Source organism: Vanellus vanellus (assembly GCF_965231255.1).
Source record: "Vanellus vanellus genome assembly, chromosome: Z".
Classification (NCBI taxonomy): Eukaryota; Metazoa; Chordata; class Aves; order Charadriiformes; family Charadriidae; genus Vanellus; species Vanellus vanellus.
In genome coordinates this window covers 58,626,776-58,652,335 of record NC_138908.1, presented here as the reverse complement: position 1 = coordinate 58,652,335, position 25,560 = coordinate 58,626,776, and the positions used below count along the sequence as shown (strand labels likewise).

The window sequence follows — 25,560 nt, the reverse complement described above, 5'->3', positions numbered from 1 at the left end:
ATCTGTTTGATTGTTTCTGTTGAAAATCATTGTTTGCCTTTTATGGGAGGGAGGAATGAGACTAATTATTGATTTATATTTTTTTAAACCAGATTTCACTTCTGAACAGAAGGAAATTTATATCCTTGTCAATGTAGTTTGCCGTAAATTGCATCAAGTTTATCAGTGCTGGCTCTGCATGATAATTACTTAATAATTATAACATTAAAGATTGAGCTTAAGCATTAAGATATTTTACATTAAGTTTAAATATTAGGATATTTTACCTGAAATAGTTTTCTCAGACCAGAAAGAAAACACTGAAGATAAAAGCTTTGATCCTATAAATACTTCTGAATAGATACCTTTTTTTTTAGTGTTATGCTCTGTTGCTGTGGTTGAGACCATTTCTCTTTAAAGGTGAATATGTTCCTGCATGGTTCTATCAGGTCTTCTGGGGATCAATCTTTAAATCAAAATGCAAGGAAAAGCTATTTATAATTTACATTATTGTTGTTTTCCTTAATGTCTAATTAAAAATAGGTACCTGAAGTTTCTGTGCAAATAATTAAGCAACTATTAATAGTTTTCAAATGCAAAACAGAAAATGATCTTATCTTCTCCCACTTTTCAAACCAAAGCAAGTTTCAGTGATGTGAAGATGTAGACCCTGACTGATGAACAGATGGCTACAGGACTCCTTTTCCTTGTTCTTGGAAGTTCAGCATATCTGAGAAGACCCTTTATTACAAGTTTATCTGTTTTTGCAATAATTGCATTTTGTTTATGTTTTTTAAAATAGACTACTTCTATTTCTACTTAAGTGCTGGATGGAGACTTTTTGGAATATACCTTATGGGGAAGAGTATGAGTCAGCAGTGAAAGCAAGGAAAAACTGCATGTATTCACTAATTCTTTGCCTTTGGCAGTTTTTAATCTATACTCTCTTTCACTTTAGTTCCAGCAAAACTGGTCTGGCAAATCTGTTGCACAATGCTATCCAACTAGGAGAGTAAATTCAGTTAAAATAACTCTTCATCAATCCTTATAATTTTGTATCTTCAGGTATTTAGTCGTTGCACTGTTGATAGAGTATCTTATGCCCTTTCATCCAGTTCTCAAGTATTATAGTGTTCTTCATAGTCTTTATCTATAGTATAATGACCTCTATGCTGTAGCTTAGCAAGAGGTAATTAGTTACAATGTAAGGGAACTTGCTGTAGAGAGCCAAGAAATAATTCCAATGTGTGGAAATTAGAAACAGTCCTGGGAAACTAATCAGGAAAACTGGATTTTGAAGCGATCTTTTGGAGAAGATGAACTTCAGGTTGGAAAGTTGAAGTCTTCATCAGTTGTCAGATATAATCTAAGAACAAAAATGTAAAATAAAGAGGGGTAGGATTTCCAATAGAACAAGACGGAAAAAATAAAGTGGAATTTCTCTTGGAATAGCAGTACAGGACTTGAAGGATTATGCTGAAGAGAGAAATTGGTAGGGGCAGGTAGATGACATTTTAGTGCTTTCAATGTTTATTATTAGCCTTCTGTATGGTTCTTTTACTTCTTTCTTCTCTTCCAAATTAGTAAATGGGAACTTCATTTTGCATAGCAGTCATCTGATGTTCATTACTGTGTTACTTACAATGTTTTTTGGTTTTACGTGCTTAACAGCCCTTAAGCTTAGTGTGTCCTGGCCAGTAGTCAGTACAATGCCCAGCTAAGTTATTTATTGTTCCCAGGAAAGGTCATTCTTTTGGAAGCTTTGCAAGACGGGGTTAGTATTTATGTTCAGGGAGTTGGGAAGCTGACTTTTTTTCTGTTCACCTATGTTTTCTATGCTTTTTTATGGAAACGTGGAGTTTAATTAGCATGCTAGCCAATCTGTTCACATGGTGATGTTAGTCACAGGAGCTCTCTTCTAACTTTGGAGGTTGGAGAGGCACAAGGCATTGATGTTTGAAGGGAAGGGGGCAAGCTATCTTAATGTTCATTTCATTACGATAAAGTCAGAGAGGGACACAGGAAGAGATCTTGTGTTCTGTGCCCATTTCCCATTTAATCTGAACATATTTTCAGCATTATCAAGTAGATCTAGTACATTGCTCCCTACCACTTTTGTTTTGTGCGTACAGTTTCTTTGACTATATACCGTAGCAACAGCTTTCACTATGCCTTAACTTTCTTATAACAATATTACCGTTATCTCCAATCAAAGGAAAAATAACTGGCTTACAATGTTGTATTATATAAAATATTGAAGACAGCCCTTGGACATTAAAACTAACTTTATGCTGAGCACCTCCATTGATTCACTGTGTGATGACACTTGAGTTAGCCGACTCCTGTAAAATGAATTTAAAACTTAGTATAAGACTAACACAATTATTGACTTGCAGAAGGCAGTCATAAAACAAAACTCACAGCTGTAGCTCTTAGTGCTTATTTGGGTCCGTAATTCTCAATTGAAAGGGTGTTCAGTCACGGTGCTGTGTTGTGTTCTCAAGAAGAAGTTAAGAATACATACATAATGTCCTGCTCTTCAAACGGAGAAACAAACAGTTTCCATTTCATCTTTACTGTGTTTCTGTGGTATCTGTCGCTGTATCCATGTTTACTAGGAATACTTCCCCCTCAAAACAGCTACTTTCCTTTATGAAGAGGAAAATGTAATTGTAAGCAGCAATAGGAATGCCAGCTGTCTCAGAAGTTACTTCTACTTGCCTCCTGAAAAATCCATTTTTCTTTTGGTTTAGGTTTTTTGTGATTTGGGGGTTTTTTGGGGGGGTGCTTTTTGCATGAAGGCAGTTTGGTTTCTTTAATCCATGGTCAGTATGCTCTTTCTTAAAATTCTGATGCCCTGAGAAGCCTGCGTGCTCTTAGCTCTTTAGCAAGGAAATTGTTTTGTTATGTGAACCAGGATACAGCAATAAGATTCAGAAAAGCAGCAAGATTTTGTCAGTGCTGGACTTGGGTCCTTACACTTCCAGTGCGTCTCTTGCCTTTTATGAGGTGCCCAATCCTTTGCAAAATTTTACATTAAATTTTCACAGCTTTCTTTCAAAAAATGAAGTCTCCAAACTTTGTTGTACTCTTTTGTCCTGTTTCCTTAAGGGAAGGAAAGTGTTAATTTTTTATTTGTGTACTATTTTCCTTGACTCCCTTGCTGTTCACCTCACTAATCCAGAGGCATTTGAGCATGGGAGATGTGTGTGCTATCTTGCATTCTCGCACAGCCCATCATCTGTCAGAAACTGGAGATTTGTGTCTGGGATTTGTATCATTATAATACTGGTAAAGGTTTGGAAGGGCGTTCTCTGCAGTGTGGCACTTCAGCCCTAAAATAGTAAGCTTTTCTAACAAAGAGCTCAGTCAGATTAGTTAGTTTAATAAATATTTTGTGGCTGATACACATGTGGATGGATCATATGTGTAGAGATATGCACAGAGCATTAATATCTCAGCTGATAATTCATTTATGTGATAATAGTTTTAAGTCATCTTTTGAGGCAGCATAAATCTTATAAATTTAGTTTTAAGTATTAATGTTTATATACCAAATATAAATTTGCTACTTGAGAACTAATGTTAGGAGTCTCAATAGCATTTTTGGACTGCTGGTATTGTCACACTGATTTTCAAGTGGTGTCACTAAAGTCTTAAGGAAAACTGTCCGAGTTTACATTAATGCATGTGAATTTTGAAAGCTGAGTATAGTAATCAATTGATGTATTACTAGCTAAGTAGACAGTTTAATATTTGTTTGCAGATCCATAATATGCTAAAAATTAATTTTCTATCTGCTAGTCACTAATTTTAAGAGTGGAAAAGTAAATGTTAGTCTACTTGGGTTTTATTTTTATTTTTTGTCTTTACTACATTGCTATATGTAATATTAAAAAAAAAATCCTTTTACTTTTGTCTTATCTCTTTGTCCTGATATTTTATTCCAAAATATTACCTACTCCAAGCAAGAATTTTATGCAGAATTCTAAAATGAGATGTTAGTAAACTCTGTGATGACAGCACCATAACTCTGTAATGTTATTTTTTTGATGGTAGAAAATTCGTCAAGCAATCAAAAATATAAATATATTTTAGTTAAGTGAATACCAGTTTTCTGAAGGACAACAAAATGTTACCAAAGTTAACAAAATGATAAGTTGGTTTGTTTTTTTAATTTCTTGTAAATCAGAATAGATTTTTTTATCAGTTTCAATAACCAAAACCTTATCTGTTCGCTGCGGAGCAATACATTTTCTGTAATAAATGCATCTTTAAAATGCATGCAACCTATTTCATTTTTAAAATAATACTTGAAATTGTCTAGTTGTGCTATTATAATTAAAATGCTAACAAGAATCAGTAACTGCCCAGCTAAAAATCTAATTTGATTGCTTAGAATAATAAGGGGAGAAATATGATAAGTAGTTGTCAATATTAAAGCAGGCTGAAGGAGAAAGGCTTCGGGCCTTGTAGCAGGTAGAATGAAACAGCAGATTTGAGTATCCACAATCCTTTCAGTATTAAATTTTCAGTAAAATAAAATTACTTGTATATGAAAACATAGCCTTTCCCCAGCTCTCTTTTTTTTCCTGATCAGCTGATGAAGAGACTAGCAGCTCGCTGCTTTGCTGGCTTGTTAATTTTATCCCCACTAACTGTGATTTCCGATAGCCGGCCTGCTGATAGTGGTAAGGTAAATATCCTTTTTCATTGCCGTCTTGAAGATTCAGTAGAACTACATCACAGGCATGTGTAGGTGTGTAACACATCAAAAGTCGGTGTTCTCCGTATTTCAATGTGCAACTGAGTGCTTAAGGAGAGCAATGACATTAACTGTTGACAGCCTTGCATGCTGTATTTATTATTAGCTTTTCTAGCTTCCAAGATACGCAGAGAATTTTCCTTTTCTTAATCTTTGTTAGCTGCAGTGGTTTATAGTGGGTGTCCTGCTTTAGCCAAATGAATATTAATGAATTTGTGTGCAGATTATTTTTTTTTCCTTCTTTTTTCTTCCTAACTCATCAGATCTCAATCCTCCTTCATAGTGGTTAGCTGAACGCTGTGGAAGCATGATGTAAATTGTCTTTTGATTATTAAGGCCTAGTTTCAGGCTGTCCCTCAGGATTCTGTGTTCGTGTTTGTTCTGTGGATTTGCACATCGGAGGATGCATAGGAAACAGATTTCGAAATCCCAATGGTGTTTTTAACATGCCAGGTTGTTTTGTGTTGTGCATCAGGTTTTGTTCACAAAATGTTTTTCAAGAGACATTGTACACAATTGAGAAAAATTATGTCTGGGCTGTAATCACTCTTTTTATATTGATTGTTATGCTCACATGATCATAAATATTAGCCATGTTTGGTGCTGTGGAGAAATGAAGGTAATTGCCTTATGATTAGAGCTCTTTCAGCTACGAGAAAGGATTGATTAGCATTTGCATTTACTCAAGGCAATATTGAGAGGCAAAAGGGACAAATATCAACATCAGTTATGTTCTGAGAAAGCATTAATCAGAAAGCCTAGTTTAAAGATTTTTTTTCTTTTTTTTTCTTTATTTTTAATTTTAGTTCTCTTATGACCCAGTATTTTTATTTCTTTTCTTTTGTTGGCTTTCCCAAATAAAGAAAAGTTCAGCTTCTTGCTTTATCACATGGATCTGATAGTCAGTGTGTGAACAGGTTCCCTCTATTCCTAGTTTGGTTTTTTGTAGTGATTTTTTTATCCCTCTGCATAGTGCTGCTGGTTCTGGTTAAAAGCATACATCCAGGTAATTGAAACTAGCGTTCATTGTTTGTGACTATGTGTGGGGTTTGGGGTTGGTTTGGTTTTTTTTGCATCCCATGTTATGAGTGCTTTTTACAGTAACACACTGTACTGACAGTGCTTCTGCCTATCTGTTGGTTACTATTCTAAAAGAAAATCATACATTTTAGAGGTGGCTTTAATGCTTAGGCGATTTGGAAGTTGCTTAAACTATTTGGAAGAGAAGTTGAGTTGTTACTCTGTAAAGTACCTGTGTGGTGTTTGTGTGCACAAAGAACTGTGTGTGATCTGGCTTTGGGAGGAAGAGCAGTTCATACTGACCTGTTTGAAAACATTCGATATCAAACTCTGTTTTGCATGGAACTACATAAGCCAGAAACACCACTGACGTGAACAAACAAATGTTTGTTTTATACTAACTGACACAGTACCACAGGCCATTATTGTGTGTAAAACTGTGAGTTGGTGTGGAATTCAGGGTTCAGATAAACATGCATCTGTTTAGATGATAGTGGGACTCTTAAATTAATGTTTAGTGTCTCTTTGATTGCCAGTAACTCAATTTCATGTTGTACTCTTGTTTATAAATAAGCTGAACATTTTGAGTTGAATTGGCTGCATCCTGTGGGGCTGCATCCTTCTTTTTTTTTTTAAATACAGTTTGTTATTTCCCTTTGCAATGTCTCTTTTGTTTAAAAATCATACTTTCTGAATCCATGGTTGTCAGGCAATTGAAGACGGCAATTTGGAAGAAATGGAAGAGGAGGTCCGGCTTAAAAAACGGAAGAGAAGAAGAAATGTGGATAAAGATTCTGGGAAGGAGGATGGAGAGAAAGCAAAGAAAAGAAGAGGCAGACCTCCTGCAGAGAAGTTGTCACCCAACCCACCCAAACTGACAAAACAAATGAATGCTATCATTGATACTGTGATAAACTACAAGGATAGGTGAGCTTGGAGACTCTCTCTCTCTGTTGCATGTGCTCTTTCACTCTCTGTTGATGTCTCTCTCTCTGTTTTTAATGGCTTCATTTTAGTTTTGTCTTTAGAAGGATTTGCTGACACAGCATTTCTGAAAAATAATTGACTTATGGCCCAATGCTGTAAGTCTCACTCTTTGTACAGGGTTTTTTAAAGACCCACCTGATAGGGAGTTGTTGAAACACAAATACAAAAGTAGACATAGAACTCCTGCTTAGAAATGAAGAAATTCTGCTCAGGAAGTGTACTTAAGAACATTTAGCTTGAGTGGGTTTTTCCTTCAGTTTAGTGATGCAGCATGTGTTATGATTAATCTTCTCAAATATGTGGCTACAGATTTATTAATGCAAGTTAACATGGGTGTCACCATGACCTGAAAGACTGCCCCAAAAATGTAGGACGCATATCATGAGCATCTGAGCTGCCAAAGGAAAACTGTAGAAATACTGAGGATAGTATGTTGCCCACAGGTGACATGGAAGCCTATGTGTCAAGAAATCCTTATTTTTGGTATAACAAAATCCTTAATAGCTGGGCCTTTGGAAAAAATACCACTTCTAATCTGAAAAGTGATTTGAAGACTTCTGCTTTGCATGTTTTCAAACTGAAAATCATCTATGATCCATAAGGAAGAAGTTGAGAATTAGTTAATAGCATCTTTCAATCAGACTTGTTTGAGAAAGTTGTATTTTTTAACTCAACTTCTATTTGCCAAAAATCAGTAAAGCCTTCTTGTGTACTTATACCTTCTTTGCTGTACATTGAATTACTGAAATCATATAAGGGGCAGTTTTAAGCTAAATTAATATTAAATGCATTCAGAGAAAATCAAGAAGTATTTGTACTGGGTGACCTGCACAAGCATAACAATATAATTTTTGCGTGTAAACAACTTCCAGTCTGTGACTTCAAATGGCAAGTTGTACTTCCTTTTTTCCACCTACAGTTCTGGGTCTGCCTGTGCAAGGTTAACTTGGGTGGTATCTGTTGAAGCACACAGAGCTGCAATGCCTGACTTTTTTGGCATGTAACGGTTGAAATTAAGCGTTCTTTGAGCTGTGGGCTCTCTCTAGAGTACATCAAAAAGTTTATTGCATCGGAACAGGATTCACAGCAATGAAAATGATAAGCCGGAAGCTGACAACAAACAGTGTATTCAGCGTGCTGTGAGCCTCAAATAGCAGAATAACTGAGAAGGTAGAAGTGTATTCCAGTCAGGGCTGCAAGGAAGCATCCCTTCATTTTGGATCCCCGGCCTTGAACCTTTTCCTGAAGCTAAACACTTCTGATCAGGGTGCTTACTTCTCATTTTTGAAATAGTGAGCAAAGTTACTTATGCTAGCCTCCAGTAGGGGAAAGCTACTGATAGTAACTGATAGTTACCGGGGAAGTTAAAAGATTTTTGCCTATTGCTTGTGCCCCAGGAAGCTCATATCTGATCTCTGTCAGACAAGTTAATCACTGTTGTTATATAGTGACAAAGCATACTATTCCTCTCCCAGAAGCCCACATTTATGCAAGACAACAGAATTGGTTCCTACTTTAAAAAGGGTACAGAGCTCTATTCTGTTAGGAATTAAAATTGCCTGTTAAACTGAGCTCTTCAGTGTGATGAGCTATGCAGAAGATTGCCAAGTTCCTGTATTCTGAAATTTTGTGAGCTAGCATCAAACCACCTATGAAAGTTGGGACAAAACAGAATTGTAAATTTAGGCATCAGGAAAATTTATTGTCTTAAAATCTTTGGGGTTAAGGTTGTTCTAGAGTTCAATGTACATTTTCAGGATTGCAACTTTAGGATAAAGTGGGTTTTAGCAATTGGAACCTTTCAGGTTTGTTGGGGTTCATGTTTGTTCAGCTCTGGGCTTTTGTGTGTGTGAAGGCAATTGGGACAAGTATAGAGGAACAGGTTAATTGGAAGAAAAGTAGGGCATGAGCTTCATCTGGGGAAAAAAAAAAGGGTTTTTTATGTATTTAGTATTTGAATGCTTGAAATCATCTTCGTCTTTAGCTTATTTTCAGTGTTAATAGAAGTTTCATCTTTCCTTTATGAAAGTCCAAAGGGCTGACTGTATCCTCAAAGGTGGTCAGGTGACACCCATCCAAAATCTTACTGACTTTGGCCTGAGTTACTTTGTCAAAACCAGTTCTACAGTCTTTAGTGAGTTTTGTTGCAGTTAATAAGACAGCAGGCAAAAAAATCAAGAGAATGCATTGTTAAACTAATAAATCTCTGTGTGCTTTATCTCATTTTACCCCCTTGCTTTTGAGAAGAGCTCTTTGTAAATACAGGACCACTTCTCTGTGCTTGTTAAAATCTTTCTTCTTAAAAACAATTTATTCTATGGTACCCACAAAAATCTGGAGTACCAGTTGTCTGCTTTTGTGTAGCAATTTTGTGTAATGTTGATGCAGGGAAGGAGCCTCCAATACTTTCCTAACTGTCTTGTATTTGACTTTGGTTGTAGCCGTTTGGGGACAAGTGCAATCCTTTCCTGCCTTATTTAAAAAGCATCCAAAAAAATAGGCTGGGTTGTCTATGTCTGGGAATGCTAGAGGCTTAAATAATACACGCCATAAGCTCTAGTAAACTGAAGTTTGAGCAACACAAGTATTATATAAAGGTCAAAATAAGATTAAACAAACAAATAAGCAAATTTGAGGTAAATGTTCAATGTAGAGAAATGGGGCATATGATTCTTTGGAAAGGAAATTCAGAGGTAGATGTCCAGCTAATTGCAAACCCCAGTTAAAGAACTCCATGCAAGACAGTGGAAGTTAGCATTGAGGTCAAATTACTGTTTATGTCTGTCAGGTCCTCAGTATAAATTCAAGCTTTGTCTTTAGATTTTCCTCTTTTATGCAGTACAGTATAAGAACTCACATATTTCCTTTTATTCCCATCCCACATCCCAACATGATACTGATTTTAATGAAACATTCCAGTAATGGTAAGTGTAATAGTTCTTACAGAGCATTTTATAGCTACAAGCTGAATTTCTTTGGATCTTTCTAGAGAACTAGGAACACAGTGAAGGAGAGAAACTTCAGTGTTTATGTTGAGATTTGACTTGACTGGCAGCCTAACTGTATTAGTTTCCCAGAATTTTTGTACCTGGGGTATCTCCCATGTCATAATGGAAATAGTAAAAAAGAAGCAACAGGACACATGTGAGGCACCATGAAAATGTTCAACTCTGACTGTTTGGACTCCTTTGGTGTGAGAGCTATTAAGGTCCTTGTCAAGTTGACAGTATTTGCTTCTTGCAGACTGCTGTGCTTTGGATTCCAGTATTGAGTCGTGTGCTTTAAGCTTTCTTTGTGTTGGTAGGCATTTCTTTATCATATCTTTGTATTTATCTTTGTTAATCTTGAAAGAAATAGTCATATGTTGATTTGAAGAACTGTGGGGTAAGCGCTGCAAATCGTTAAGGAGTAAAAATGCTTGTTGAATTCATTGCTACCTTTTTAAACCGCACCTGTGTTTTTATTACTCAGCTTTAAGTATCAAACCATGAACGATGTTGTCAGCTGACAACACTAGATACAGAGCAGGACTACAGATGCAAAGCCTTTTTTTCTTTTCTACAGTGGTTTGCCATCATAAGTGAAGCTGAGTTGGTCTAGGTTTGACCTATAATGGTTTAGAACAGAGAACAAGCTGTAAGGAAGCAAAAGTAAGACAGAAAAGATAATCAGAATCCTGTGACTTCTGGTCACCTGATCTAGTGGGTGATTTCCCTGCCCACCCACAGCAGGGAAGTTGGACTGGATTATCTTCAAAGCTCCTTTCTGATGCAAACCATTCTATGATTTTAGTAAAGCATTTGTTAGGATACTACAGGAAAATTATAAGCTAATATGAAAGAAAGATGAGATCTAACAATTAAGCTCTCTAATCTGAGTGAAAATAAGGAAGAAGATGTAACTGAAGACACTGTTAAAAAGGGAACTACTAAACTGAAAAGAAGATACCACGAAACTTCTTGAAGAAATGGTGTCGGCATAGATGATAATATATTAATGATACATATTAAAAAATGAGGAGTGTCCTAGCCAAAATACAAAAGTATAAAATATCAATATTGGGATGGTAGTCATGGAGGACTGAACACAGTTAATCCTGGAGTAAAAGAACTGGCATGAAATACAGTACCTCAGAGTGCATTATAAGGTGCTTACAGACTAAAAATAGGAAACTTTTCTTTGAGTTGGAAGCTCATCATGCGGAACTGACAGAAAAAGAATGACCCGGGCAAAGAAAATATTGATCAAAGCTAACTATGAGCCATCGGTATTTTCCAGCCATAAGAAAATAGGAGCCTGGACCTGAGACTGTTGCTTGTGTGGATGAGGAAATGCTCATTATATGCATATGCCATTATATGTGACACCATTAATGCTTCTGTGTTGCTGTATATAGTACTTTGAATACTTTTTCATTCAAGAAAGATTAGTTTACACTGAGACAAGTGTGAATAATTATTTCAATGATAAGTAGCGTAGGAGAGTCCTGTAAGAGGAAACAGGTTGGTTTGTTTATCCAAACACAGCACAGCCTTGAGAGGGGAATATGATTGCCATCAGTAAATTCACCTGGGAAAGAAGGGAAGCATAAACACAGGGAGAGTACAGAAATATGTAAAATACAGGATGGTGATCACAACGTTCTATGGGTGTAAACATTCATGAGTACATTCAAGTAATTAATGAAGAGTTCTGGAACCTTTCCATATGGAGTAGTGGGACAGAAATACCTAGTTAGATTTTGGCTTTGTTCCTTGATTAAAAAACTTTTATATGATTATTTACAATACCAAGCCCCTAGATTCAAGGACCTGGAAACACCTTTCCAGTTACACAGTTGATCCTGATTCTCCAGTGTAAATTATATGCATCATCTTTGCAGACTCCATTTTCAGTAATGCACTGTAATCTGGGATTTTGTTGAAATTATTTCCTAAACTAAGATTTAGGTGCCTATGCAGCCTTGTGCCTTGTTCTAGTCTTGCGGTTTAAAATACCTGTTTAGAAGAGACCCAGTTGAAATGCATCAGTCCAGCATTATTGTCACGCTTTTTTCTAGTTCCGATGCTTTTACCCTGTCTTTCCTTCCCTCAAAAATTAAGAATGCCCATAGAAATGGATAATCACAGTCATATGTGTAATACGTATGTTAAGTTTTCAGAAAGCAGAATTAGTTTGTATGTCTAGTTTAAATGCTTTAGCCTTTGGAAAGTAAGGACAACTTCACTGGAGGTAGATACTCCTTTCAGAATAAGGAATTTGTATGTCAGATTTGAGGCCCAGCTCCTGATTTTGCATCATGCACATTCAGGCTTAGTCCCCCAAACTATACTTTTCCTCTTTCGAAAGTTTTCCTTCATTTTTTATTTCAGGGGAAGACAAGCTGTAAGTGTAGTTTCCCTTTCCTGATTGTTAAAATTAAGTGGAGAAAAAGAATGATACTTCATACTTTGTAATCCTTCAGCTTCCCTATAAATCCACTGTCCTCTTCTGCCCTGCATCACAGTTGGATGTTTCTTGTCTAGTTGTCAGTTTGATTCTACTGCTAGTTTGCATTGTTTAAATAGCACAGCTGACTTCAAGAGTCCCAGGACGCTGATAGCTCTATTACATACAGTAATTTTAATTTGTGATTTACGTGCTCTGTGCTCTGTCTGTGGGACTTAAAGAAAAGACTTGCATCGTGTACCAGTTAACTACACAAAGCTTCCTCACCATAGCAGGTGCCTGTTGACCACTTTTTAATAAAGTTGATAAAAAAATTGGAGGGTGGGATTGTTGTGCCCTGTCCATGTTTCCTACTTGGCAAGAGACTTCCCTTATCTGTGGTGCTTAGCATTTTGATCACCGCGTCATTAAAGCCAAATGTTTAAATTTGTGCCCATAGTATTCTGATTTTGACAGGACATAGCTCAGGGAGTGAGTGTTTTTCTCTATGTGAAATGAATTTTATTCAGACTATTTCCAGATGTTTTCTCAAGTTGCCAGTTTATAACTGTTGTAAAATGGTGAGTAATGTAATTAGCCATTACTAATCTACCTGGTAATTAATTATGCCAACTGGTACCCTTGAGTATTCAAACACGCTAAGCAAATAATTCTTATTTATAGCTGAGCCAAAGTTGTGGAGTACATAGCCATATGTCAAAACGAGGAATTATATTTTTAAGTATTTTTACCCACTCCCGTTTCAATGATGGGGACAAGTCCACCATGTATTACTCTGCAGGCACTTCCAAAAAGGAAGAACGATTAAATACATTTAATGAAAATTAATCATCTCCCTACATAGCTGGGTTAGTGTTGGAAGTTGTTAAATACAGAGGAACCACCTCTCTGCATAAGCTCCTTTAATTCTCCTCCCCCACACACGCTTTTTTTGAAGAGCGTCCTTGTGAGTTGCATTTGATTAGGAGTTGTAATTTGCACGCAGTGGTTCTGCTTGTGAGTGTTCTGACTAGGGCAAGCGTGCAGGACTGTTCATTCTACCCACTCTAAACTGAATTGCAGTATTTGTTAAAAGTCTGAAATTTGCCAGAAATACAAGAGCATCTTGCTGTTCCAGCTTCATAGTTGTCTCTCCGTTTGATTCCAAAGGAGAAAGGTAATACTTTTGACAGGTCAGTGGCGGCCAGAGGAAACAAACAAATACAAAAGGAGCCTCCTACAAGTGAGGCCTAATTGTTCCTGCACTTGACTCTACTGATGATGATACTGACATTTAGTCAGTCAGGGTGGAAATACATGCTTCTATGTACCTTGTAAGCAGTTTGACAAAAGTGAGAGAAAATCAGAAACCCTGAACACAAATATTTTCCTAAACAAAAATATTTTTAAAAGCAGCAGTATTTCTTAGTGTTTTTTAGCTCGCACAACATGTGAGTATTTGTTACGTGAGCACGTGCAGGAATCGCTTGTTGAGCTGATGCAGTAGCAGTGAACTGTCACTCACAGTTCTTTCGCAGTCAGGTCTTTTAATTTATTCTGGTCCTTCTTCTCTTCAGCATGTATCCTGCTAGTTGCTAGGCAACCATAAGTGATTTTTACTGCGCATGATTTTTATGTGGTAGTTGTTGTGGTTATTATTTTCTAATTGCAAAACTGGGGACGGGGATTAAAATCAGACTTGCGTTAATAATTACTGATTTTCTCCTGTTGTATCCACAACACAGCCATTTGAGATTATGTAAGAAAAGATCACATTAATTTACAGTATAGATGCACATATACAAAGGGAGCAGAAGACAATACTTCTTTGTGAAAGGAGGTTCTATAAAAATGACAGAACAGAATAAGCTGTTATTGATCTGAGTAGACAAAATCAGGCACTAGTCTTCTGTCTGTTGCATATTTCATGCCCTTAATGCTTTTTCTTTCACGGCCTTAAATGATTCACAGTAATTAATTATAAAAGCTTGAAGGTTTTCTATGGCATTCTTAGTTTAATAGAATGTGTGAACAAATCACAATTGGCTAGATTTATATCTTGAAAATAGGATATTGCTGTTTAATAATTTAGTACCATTTATATTTTTGATATAAAATACAATATAAGGGGGTGGGTGTGTATGTTAAAAAGGGAAAAACAATACATAGCCATGAGATAAAAAGCTGTATATTCATCAGGAGCTTTTTTAGTAGGACAAATATGCTAAACATATTTTAAAATTTGATCAAAATTAGATCAGAACAGCAATGATAACTCAGTCCTTTTGCATAGCGAATCCATGTTCATAATGCACAAAGTTTTGAAAGCAACTTCTCACACTTTCATAAAGGATTAGCTTATGTCTATATCATATGTCAGTATATTGCACAGATTTCTTAAAATAACTATTAAGTTTGTAAAATCGAGCACACAGAAAAATAAGATATAGCAGAAAAAAAGTGGAAACCTAGTCTGATTCCCTCAGGAAGGTGGGTTACAGTATGCTGTGTAATGGCGCGACAGTGTACTGCTTTGCTTTGCTTTTCCACAGGACCAGTCCCTCACATGTACAAAGTGGGCACTTATCACTTAATGAACGGCTGAATTCTCCCTGGGCTTCTTTATAATGCTTATAAGAAGTCTGAATGTATTGCAGATACAGACTGTATTCCACAACATTTTATTCTCTTTTGACAAATGAGGAATAGAAACTTAAATTTTAAGACACCATTTGGACACCAGAGATCTGATTTCTCAGAGTACTTAGTGTTCTGTAGGTTCAGAACAAATTTTATTGATCTCAGTTGCAGCTGTGAGTGCTGAACGCTTCTCATTATTAACAACAACAACAACAAAATACAGTCCTTAATTTGCGAAGAAGTAGAAACACATGTTAATTTAGTCAATTGTGTAGTGTGTACTTAATACATTGCTTTTCATTGTATTGCTTCCAGTTTCTCTTTGAGAGGGCAGTCTGAGGTGAAGACAAGTTCTGTCATGTGGTATGACATAGTCACTCACATAGATCATTAACAAGATTGTGCCTTTAAAGTATAAACACCTCTCATTTTGATAGGGGAAGTATGAAAGTAATCAATTTGTCTTTTTGGTGTGAATAAGTACCAAAGGAGATGGGAGGTGCAGTGGCCTGAGTTTCACAAATATTTGCTGGCAGGAGAGAAATAGTGAGACTTGGGATAACAATTATCCAGTCGTTTTATGATTTCCTCTATTTCAGTAACAGCGTGCTTCCCAAATAAATTACATTTGTGGCTTGAAATTGTCAGTAACTGCCTGGAATATGAGGTGCAGGTGGTCTGTCGGGTTATCTACCCTAATGGCTGTATGAGGTAGATAGACTTCACTCTCACCTTCCCTGACAGAGATGCACAGTGTGCCACCTTGTCTCACTGTGCGGCAGCAGCAGCACCCAGAAGTGCGTTCATGCACGTGCCATAATCTTGCTGTAATCTAGGAGGCAGCCTGGCAGTGACAGCTGCGGAGGCAAGGGGAACAGCTTCTGCTGCTGCAAGTCAGACAAAAGTTGTCAGGATGAGACAGAGGGTTTTGGTTTCGAGGTTTACACTGGATGGAAGAATACTCTAGCTGCCAGTTTGTGCCCAGAATATTGGTTGAACAACACTGATTAGCAAGCTGCAATTAGAACGTATACGTTATTGTCTTCTCTGATGCAAGGTATTTATAAGGAACAGCAGTATCCTGGGACTAAACAGAGAACAATAAGAAATCTTGGATTAGATGAGCAACAACTACTTAGGAAATGAGGAAATTCTGTTTATATCTAGTTGTTCATCGGTCTGTCAGATCCTTAAGAAAAACAGTATCTCTTCCAATTCTGATGCTATTTCAGGCATTAAAAAATGCCTAAGATACAGTAGGTATTTTCATGAAGGGCAGAGCTGTTCTGTGCTTTTTATCATCCCTATCCTCCATGGCAGAATTACCTCAGTTGACCTTGAATCCAGTATCAGTTTAATGTGTCTGATAAGTTCCCACACCACTGTGGAGGGTGACTGGAAGAGAGACGCTCAGGTGGAGACCAGAACTTGGCAGCCTTCTTACCCAGCTCCTGTGAAGGTTTGGTATCTGAGTTACCGTCTGAAGATGCAAATGAGGGCCTTTTTGGAGTAGCTGTGAGAGAAGGAAGCATGTGGATGTGGGCTGGGCAATGCTTGTGAATACTATGTGCAGTGAATTACGGTTCCTGTGAGCAGAGTTTTTCTTCTGCTACTTGGTCTGCGAGAAAAATGACACGCAGGCGGGGGTGGGAGGGAAGGCTGAACCACTAAGTGCCATCAGCAGATTTCCTCTCCCAGTGACTTACAGCCATGTATTATTTGGGAAGCCACAATTAAGGAGATTTAAAAAAACAAAACAAAACAAAAAAACAACCCCCCCCCAAAAAAAAACCCCGAATTTGGAAGCGTTAAAATAGCTATTAATAAAGGATGAACAAAGGGAAATCTGTAATTCTTAGAAATTTTGAACACCTGTAAGTGATAGGCAATGTTCATAGAGTATGAAAGGTTTTTAGATAACCCATCGCTTTATTTCAGATGACTGAAGAAGTACAAATGGCAGTAGTGATTTTCAATACAGTTACAATGATCTTCCCAGAAAGCTAGCAGTCATTAATGGAAGTTAGTAATTTCTTTTGTTATAACATCTGTTAGTCTGATAGCAATCAGCATCTGATATAATGGAAATCAGTATGAAGAAATAGTTTGCTGTGACGAGGAGGTACAAAACAACTATAAAATGACAAAGAAGATAAACAAATAGTTACAGGAGGGACACTTGCTAAAAATTTTAAAACAAAACTGAGAAAATGGTAAGACTGTAGTCAGCAAAAGGCTATGGAATTCAGATTCAAATCGTGATCCTGTTTCCATAAAGCCTCCAACACATATGTTCCTATTATAATGTAATAATGGTCATATGTTAGGAAAACAGCACATACAAGATGTTTTAAATTGTAAATTAATTATCTGTACCAAATTAAAAAATCAGATCATGGTTCAATTCCTAATTCTTTAAAAACAAGAAAAAAAGTGATTTTTTTATTATTATTACAAAATATTTTTTTTATTATTTTATTTTATTATTGAGGCCCCATCTCTGGAAGTGTTCAAGGCCAGGCTGGACGTAGCCTTGGGCAACCTGGTCTAGTGGGAGGTGTCCATGTCTATGGCAGGGGAGTTGGAACTCGATGATCTTCAAGGTCCTTTTCAACCTAAACCATTCTATGATTCTATGATTATTATTTTCCCGTGATTAGGTGGGGTGAGAAAGCTGTAGTAATTCTTTCTTTGTTTTTCTCAACAGTTCAGGACGACAGCTAAGTGAAGTCTTCATTCAGCTCCCATCTAGGAAAGAATTACCAGAGTATTATGAATTGATTAGAAAACCAGTGGACTTCAAAAAGATAAAGGTAAGAACATTTCCTGGAAGTGGAGATTCCTCCATTTCTTTTTGTTGTACAGAAAGGTGAGCATGAAGTTGTCACCCAAATTACAACAGCATGAATATTGCATGCACCTGTATTTGCGGCTTAGATTTTAAACATTGTTATGCCCCTTGTTAGCAGTTTTATTTAGTGTATATTGCAGTATATCACTGTAATTGCAAAATCAAGCTAAAATGTGGCAGTGGGACATGAATGTCACTTCCAGAAATGACATCTCAGGGTCTTTTTTGCGAAGACCTAATTGTGAATCTGTAAGCACATCTTTGGTAAAAACACAGTGTTTGCAAAGGTTTAATGGTTCTAGGGGAATGTAGTCATCCCTAAACTAGCATCACATCTTGGAACAGCCAGGTCAGATCCAAGCACGGTTTGGCAGATGGGGTTTAGGCAGCTTGTTGCATGTTAGGTCATGTCATAACTATGATTTTCTTTCATGTCATAGCTTATTTTGTTTCTGTGCTGGCCAGAAGAAACTGGAACTTCTCCATTTCTATTGCTTTTGTCCCACCCAGCTCACACACCAATTGCTTAATTTTTGTTCTATTACCCTGGTGTATTTTTTGGAGTAATATGTTAACAATACATTTTAAGACTTTGTTTTAAACAGATACTTGTCTTGATGCTTAGGTAAAATTTTTTAAGATAAAGCTTTTAATGTGTTGAAATCAAATATTAATTCAGTGTCATGTCCGCTGTTTTTCTTTCTGCACCACTGTCCATCCATACATCTCTTCATTTCCTCAACAAATGCAACAGGAAAGAATTCGCAACCATAAGTATCGGAGCCTTGGAGACTTGGAGAAGGATGTCATGTTGCTGTGTCACAATGCTCAGACATTCAATTTGGAGGGATCACAGGTCTGAATGAACCACTTTGTGTTAAACATAAAAGATTCTCCTACTTAATGTTGTCATAGTTTGTGGATTATCATATTATGTATATAAACCCTGTGTTTTAATTCTCACTTCAAATGGAGAAAAATTCCCAGATTCTTAGAATCATCCAGAATTCACTGGTCACAGCTGCAGTGTGTTCATGCAGAGAAGCTGGTTTTGACTCTAATTCTGAGATCAGTTTTTTCTGATGTGTGTGTATTTAAGAGCTACTGTAAGACTTACTTTGAATTTATGGTAAAAGACATTGTGTGTAGAGTGATGCATCAGCTTGGGTTTACTCCAGTGGATGACAGAAGGAGCATATATGTAACAGGACAGCTTAGGATGGGATGTTGAGGAAATACTTCATTGTGAACTCTTCAGTTCTGCTAATGGAAGATACAAATTCAAGGTTGGTCCAGCAGTAAAGCTTTGTGTATGAAGCTTTATACTCTCTGAACCCTCTGTTTTTGTTTGGTTTTTTTTTTTTTAATTTTGAAAGATCAGTGTCTGTTTTAGGAGACAGCAATAATAAATCCCAGATGAGTCTCAGAGGTTTAGAAGCCAAATCTCTCATCTCAAACATCTGTTTCACACACATGAATGCACTCAGGGCTGTGAATTCAGAACAGGACACTGACACAAAAGGAGACGCTACAAAATCTGGATGACAGATAAGAAAGTTTTCTCACAATACAGTGAAACATAGTCTTGGGTGATTATTTTTATAGATGAGGTCCAAATAGTGTGGTGCAAACACAATATTAAATTGAAACAGAGAACATGAAGACAACTCCTGTAATGTGCAAGAGGAAAAAAAATTACGTTAAAAGAAACCTTAGTAGAAGTAAGTTTGAAGGCTGATGCTGCCAATACTAGTGGTATTTCTACTGTCTTCAGTTACATGGAAACAACCTATAAATAAATCAGTAAAAAATATTTTAATGAGAAAATTAATGAAGGTAGGAAGCGTGGGACAAAATTTTGCTACATGTCTGAATGTAAATTGTCAGTTTATTGCTTAGTCACATAGCAGTAAAAGAGCTATAAATATCTAATGATAACAAATGCAAAGAAAAAGTGCAGGAAAGCCAATACCAAAAAGTAGCACCGAGACTGTAGAAAATAGTAAAAGTTGGTAAAAAGAGGTAAAGAAAAATCGGTAGCTAAATGAGAAAAATAATGAAATTATTCTCATCAGAATGACTAAAGTTGCTAATGAGAAACTGTTCTTTTGTTAGGCAGAGGTGGTAGAATTGACAAGAATAATCCTGAGTGGGTGGAAATCTTCAGTAGGTATTGCTGCTCTGTTTGGGAATAACCCAACCTGTATCAGAGTGTTGCAGTATTATTTTCCATTCCAGTGTACCAACATTAATTACGAGAGCTAGTATTATTTTTTATAGCATGAAGCCCAAATAAGTTGTATCTAAGATTTTTTTTAGGTTTCTTTCGGGTAAGTTCTCATACCATTCATTTTGATTTCTAGTGAATTGCGGGACACTTCAGCAGCCAGTCCTCCAGTTTTTAAGGCTACCTCATGTTTTTTGTAATAGTTTTGGATCCACTTTTGCTCTGACATACCAGTTCATTTCAGCATACTAGATGATTTGCATGTGCACCTAAAACCAAAAGACTAATTCAGCCAGTTGTCTAAGCACACAGTGACTTCAAGTTGTTCTGTTAGTTTGATGCATGCTGCTTTTCCTTGGAGCAGAGCAGTTCCATCTGAGTTGCAACTTTATGAGGGGTTTTCAGGGGGAGGTAGACTGTGTGATTTGAGGCTTTTGTCCTCAGTTGCAACTGCAGCGATTTGAAGTCTCTTTTGTGTTCTAATGGTCAAATGAAACACAGACATGGAAGGTGTTAAAAATAATATGTGTCTATGGAAACAGGAGATTTATCATGAATGATGTCATTTGTCATGAAGTTTTGTTGTCATTGCTTCTCCCTTTTTGAAGGAAGTTTCACTGTCATTGCTGCTTGTTTTTTTGAAACTTGCTGGAATTGGATTTTGGTCAAAATAAGAAAACTTTTATTTGCACAGCTTTTCCTGAAGTAGCCCTTTTTTTTTTCTGGATCAAAATAGATACTGAATATTAACAATAGTTCCACATTAAGAATGTTAAAATAATTTTTGAAAAACCTTTATTTCCCTTGGAAATTCTTTTTAAAAGTCTGGGTCACAGTGATACACTAAGTACGTAGTGACCAGCATTAAAAAAAAAAAAAAGTTCTACACGTCCTTAATTGTTTTTGTCCTAGAAAAGTGGTTGATGTGAGAAAGGACATCAAGGTTAGTTGAAAGAGCCATTCCTAAGAACAATGGAATACGCTAGGCATATGCATAAGAAAAATAAACAGTCTTCAGGAGGAACTCGGGGGCTTCTATCGATAGCTGGCTTCAAAAGAAGTAGGTATAAGAGAAAGTCAATAATAATTTGACATCAAGGAAGGAAACTGGGGAGGTCTCACAGCCCACTAACGTCATTAGACAATAGCAGAAAAGCCTTTTCAAAGTATTCACAATCATTATATATATGTTAAGAAATTTTACCATGGTCAAGAGCAGTCAAACATCTCGTAACAAGAAGCACAGTGGTACTTACAGAATGGGGAAAAATCTGCAGTGAGAGGTAGTTTTTCAAAAATGGACTTGGCAGTCAAGTGAAAAATGAGAGATTGCGTATTTCATGTAAAGTATTCTGAACAAAGTTTTTCTAATTCATTTTGTCAAACCTGCAAAGTATTAGAGCAATTTTATTGGTTTTAATATACAGAGTGTATAATGGCAGCCAAAAATCCTTCCATTATCTTTCTCACAAATACCCAGTGTCCCTTTGTACAAGAAAGTCTGTAATTTTAGCCAGAGTAGTATGACAACCAAGGTAGTTCAAGTGATAATGATGATAAAACGAGTTGCAATCTAGGACTCTGCGCCCTTCTATTGACTATACTTAATTGTCTAGGGCTGAATTGTCCAGTGTTTGGCTTCTGATGTTTTACGAAACAAAATGTACAAGCTCATTTGTTGAGGTGATTATGAAGTCCCAAATACTCAGCAAGACAGCAAGGTTTTTACTGTGGTAATCTGAGAAATGTGTTACAAACCAAATGTAGTCCTCTTACTCTTAAGCGTCCCCTCATGCTTGTGGTTAAAGAGGAAATTTGATGTACCCAAGATACTTAGCAAGCTGCAGAATGTTTGAGAACAGGTGCTATGTTTAGAACAAACACTGATTTTATTTTTTTTTTTGTCTTTTTAGATCTTAGAGGAAGGAAGGAAGGAATGAGCTGCTTGGGATAATTTATTTTCCTTGTAGCCACTTTCGATTTTAGAAAAAACTAAGGTTAATTAACATGAGGGTTAGCCATTTGTCATTATCAACTGCATTGCTAGACTATAACCCAATTTTTAATTAAGGTGCTTACTGCTGAAGTCTGTTGCTTTGGCCGTTTTTCAAGGTGATTACAATCTAATGAAAATACACAATAGTTCCTGTGGTAATAAAAATAATAAGAAAAACACTCTAACCGAACATTTTAGATGTAGTACATTTTAAGAGTTGCATTTTTATGGCTCACTATTGACACATTTGTTCATTTAGAGCATGAAAAATTAATGTTGGCATTTCTTGTAAAATTCTTGCAACGAGCATTGTTAATCAGGATTTGAAAAGGACATATACTTTGTGGGTTTGCACTGGCAATGAAGGTCTATGCTGTGAATTTTTTATCTTGCTTAACTTTACAGTTCTGACATAGGTTTGTATTCATACTGTAGATCTATGAGGATTCCATTGTTCTTCAGTCTGTGTTCAAAAGTGCACGACAGAAGATTGCCAAAGAAGAAGAAAGTGAGGATGAAAGCAATGATGACGAAGATGATGAAGAAGAAGAAGAATCAGAATCAGAATGTAAGTCCCCTGCTAAATAATAAAACAAAAGTACCTTTGGGGATGGAAGGGGAGGTTTTCCAGTTTCTGCATGGAGACTGATTAGAAGGTTGTATTTTCTGTTGGTGAAAGTAACTTCTTACTAAGTTTGCTGCTTTGGATGTTAACTTTCAGCTAAAGTCTTGTGGCTGTGTGTTTTGGCTATACTTCTTTAGGTGTACTAAACTATTTTTAAGCCAGAAATGAATCACAGAGGTGCTTTGTGGAAGCAGATCTGACTGACCACGAGTGTTTATAAACCCTTCTGGTCCTGTTCATGTTATTTGTACATAGAAGCACCTGGAAAGACTGGAGACAGTCTTTGTCCATGGGTGGTCAGTCTTCAGGCATGGTGTGACATATAAAACTGGTTAAGAACCAGAAGATGTTGCAAATATTCTTCAGTGCGACAAGGACTAAGTGAAACTCTGATCGCTTCAGGAGCAGGAGGTGGCATTCATTCTGTCCCTGCAGACTTGGAAACATGATACAGTGAAAAAGGAGGGATCCCTTCATTCCCCTATCTACCACCAATACATTTACCTATACTCTTCTGCTACCCCATCTGTCTGATTACAGAAACTGTTGTGCTTGGCCCTGAGCTACTCTTCCAAGTACATCACGTGGGTGTGCAAAGCATTCAGCTTTAGCAGTTCATTTGGGAATGAGTGGGTATTCTGGACTCAGGAATTTAACATGTTCTTCAGAAAGGTGTCAACTCAAAATTTTCTAGTCACCTCAACATAGCATTTCTGTAGTTTAAAATAAAAAAATCGTTTGTACAAAGGATAAACATTTCTATGTGCAAGGAAGAAAATATTTTTGGATCTATATCTCCTTACAGGACCATTGACACCATGCATTCTGAGAATGAAAAGAAGATGCACATGGTCAACTTAAAGTTATTCTTTATAGTTTAATACAAATTATTGTTAAAACTATCAAGAAGTAGAGAAATAAAAGCAAATACCTCTGCTTCATTGTTCCACAGTCCAGATAAAGAGCAGAGGGGACTATCTGTTCAGGCTGCAGCCAGGGGTGAATTTCTGTGAACAGAGACAGCATTTAAAAGTTGATAAGTGGAAGTTACATTCATGTATACTGTTAAACTTTTTTCAGCAAAATCAGTGAAAGTCAAAATCAAGCTAAATAAGAAAGATGAAAAAAGTCGGGAGAAAGGAAAAGGCAAGAAGAGGCAAAGCCGAGCAAAAGCCAAACCTGTTGTGAGTGATGATGATAGTGATGAGGATCAAGATGAAAATGTAAGTTTTGTTCACTGAGACTGTGGAATTGGTTGCAGTGATTGCGTCTCTACCCTGTCCTGCTTGCTGTCAGAATTCTCAATTATTCATGCTTAAGCACATTTTTAATCTGTATTGATCATCTTGAGAGAATTGGGTGGGGGTGTTAACTGTATCTGGGTGTGTTTATGAGATCTGGTGCCAGTGATGAAAGACAAGAAGTCTAAGAATTTTGGAGCTTATTTCTTGGAGTTGTTCCTACTTTCATTCAACCTTTAAACCTCGTGGTCTGTTTGCTTTTGTCCACAGATGAAAAACTCTTAGCTTGATTTTTTTTTTTTTTTTTTTGGTGGGTACTTCTGCTATTGCAACAAATGAAAACAGACCTCTTCCCAGTTGTTTTTAAATGTCTGGGTAGAAAGAAAGATCTGGTGTTTCCTGACGCTGTGTCTTCTCTAAAGAAGTCTACAGCAATTAAATTAAATGTCATGAAAGAGAAGTATTAGATAACATAATACCTTTCTTAAGACTATCTTGATTTGTCAGTTTGTCATTTTTCTTCCTTTAATTTTTTTCTTTCCTTCTTTAACAAATTCCACAGAATAGCTGGCAAAGAATTTCTGACTTGTCTTGTGTCTCTTACCTCTAGGACCAGTCGGAAGCAAGCGGAAGTGATGATGAGTGATCCATAGGGTTTATTTTCTTGGCAGAACTGACCCTTTCCCCTTCTCTTCTCCCTCTCCTATTTTACACCCAGTGAATTCATTTTGTCAAATAGACATTGGGTTGTTTCTGTATTCTCATTCTCTATAAATTAGCTTTAGGATAGTGCCAGACAAACATATAATATCATGGTGTAAAAAAGGAAAAAAAGTGTAACATATTGTGACCAAATGGGCCTCAAAAGATTTAAAAACAAAAACAACAACAACAAAAGCTTTTAATGGAAAATGTGAGTTGATAGTATATTTCTATGGGTTGGGTTTAACTCAGTAATGGTTTGATTGTGCCTGGTTTTGTCATTTGATAGGATGTTTTTCAGAGGCATCAGAAAGACAAAAAAAAAATCTTTTGTAGCATTGATAACCAGGAGAAGCCATTAAAAGCCACTGGTTATTTAATTTTTCATCAGGCAGTTTTCAAAGTTTTTATTTGTTCTGTATTGGTTTTTTACACTGTGGTACATATATGCAACTTTGTTTAATAGCTTATAAATGTACAGTAGTTAGCCTTCATCCACCTTGTCCCATATATGTTTTTCCACTTTACGCTTGACGATCTTCAGAAAAATGCTTTTTGAATTGTATCAAATTTATGTCTACTGTAAACTTTGCTTAACTTTTTTTTTCCTTGATTAAAAAAGTTGGGTTAAAAAAATGCTATTGAATATTGCAATCTATATAGTGTAATGGATGGCTTCTTTCATCAGACTGATCTTCTATGTTACCAATGTGGATTATCACCTTTTCCCTAAAGTGTACTTAATCTTTGCTTTCTTTGCACAATGTCTTTGGTTGCAAGTCATAAGCCTGAGGCAAATAAAATTCCAGTAATTTTGAAGAATGTGGTGTTGGTGCTTTCCTAATAAAGAGATAATTTAGCTCAATAGATGCGGCCTTGTGTTATGAGTTCCACAAAAATCTTTTTATAGTAGGGACGAGAGGGCAGGAGCATCTCCTGTAGGGAGGTCCACTGTGGTCTGTCCTGAATGTAAAATAAGAACTCATTCGAATACCATAGAAATATCTTTAGACGTGGAGGGAAGATATGCAATACATGTTAAAATGAGAATAATAACATTGAAGTAGTAAAAATAATACCTCGAAGTAAAAGTGTAGTTC

At 36.5% G+C, this 25,560-nt stretch overlaps 1 protein-coding gene across 1 annotated transcript in view; it reads left to right on the top strand.

Moving 5' to 3' along the window:
* SMARCA2 (SWI/SNF related BAF chromatin remodeling complex subunit ATPase 2) overlaps positions 1–25,310 on the top strand; it is a 118,984-nt gene extending 93,674 nt beyond the window's left edge. Inside the window, exons 29-34 of the mRNA XM_082496967.1 lie at positions 6,474–6,691; positions 17,526–17,631; positions 18,424–18,525; positions 22,328–22,460; positions 23,598–23,740; positions 24,369–25,310. Of these exons, the coding sequence (XP_082353093.1) occupies positions 6,474–6,691; positions 17,526–17,631; positions 18,424–18,525; positions 22,328–22,460; positions 23,598–23,740; positions 24,369–24,404 (738 nt within the window). The 3' untranslated portion in view covers positions 24,405–25,310. The remainder of the gene's footprint in view (positions 1–6,473; positions 6,692–17,525; positions 17,632–18,423; positions 18,526–22,327; positions 22,461–23,597; positions 23,741–24,368) is intronic.
* The last annotated feature ends 250 nt before the right edge of the window (positions 25,311–25,560 follow it).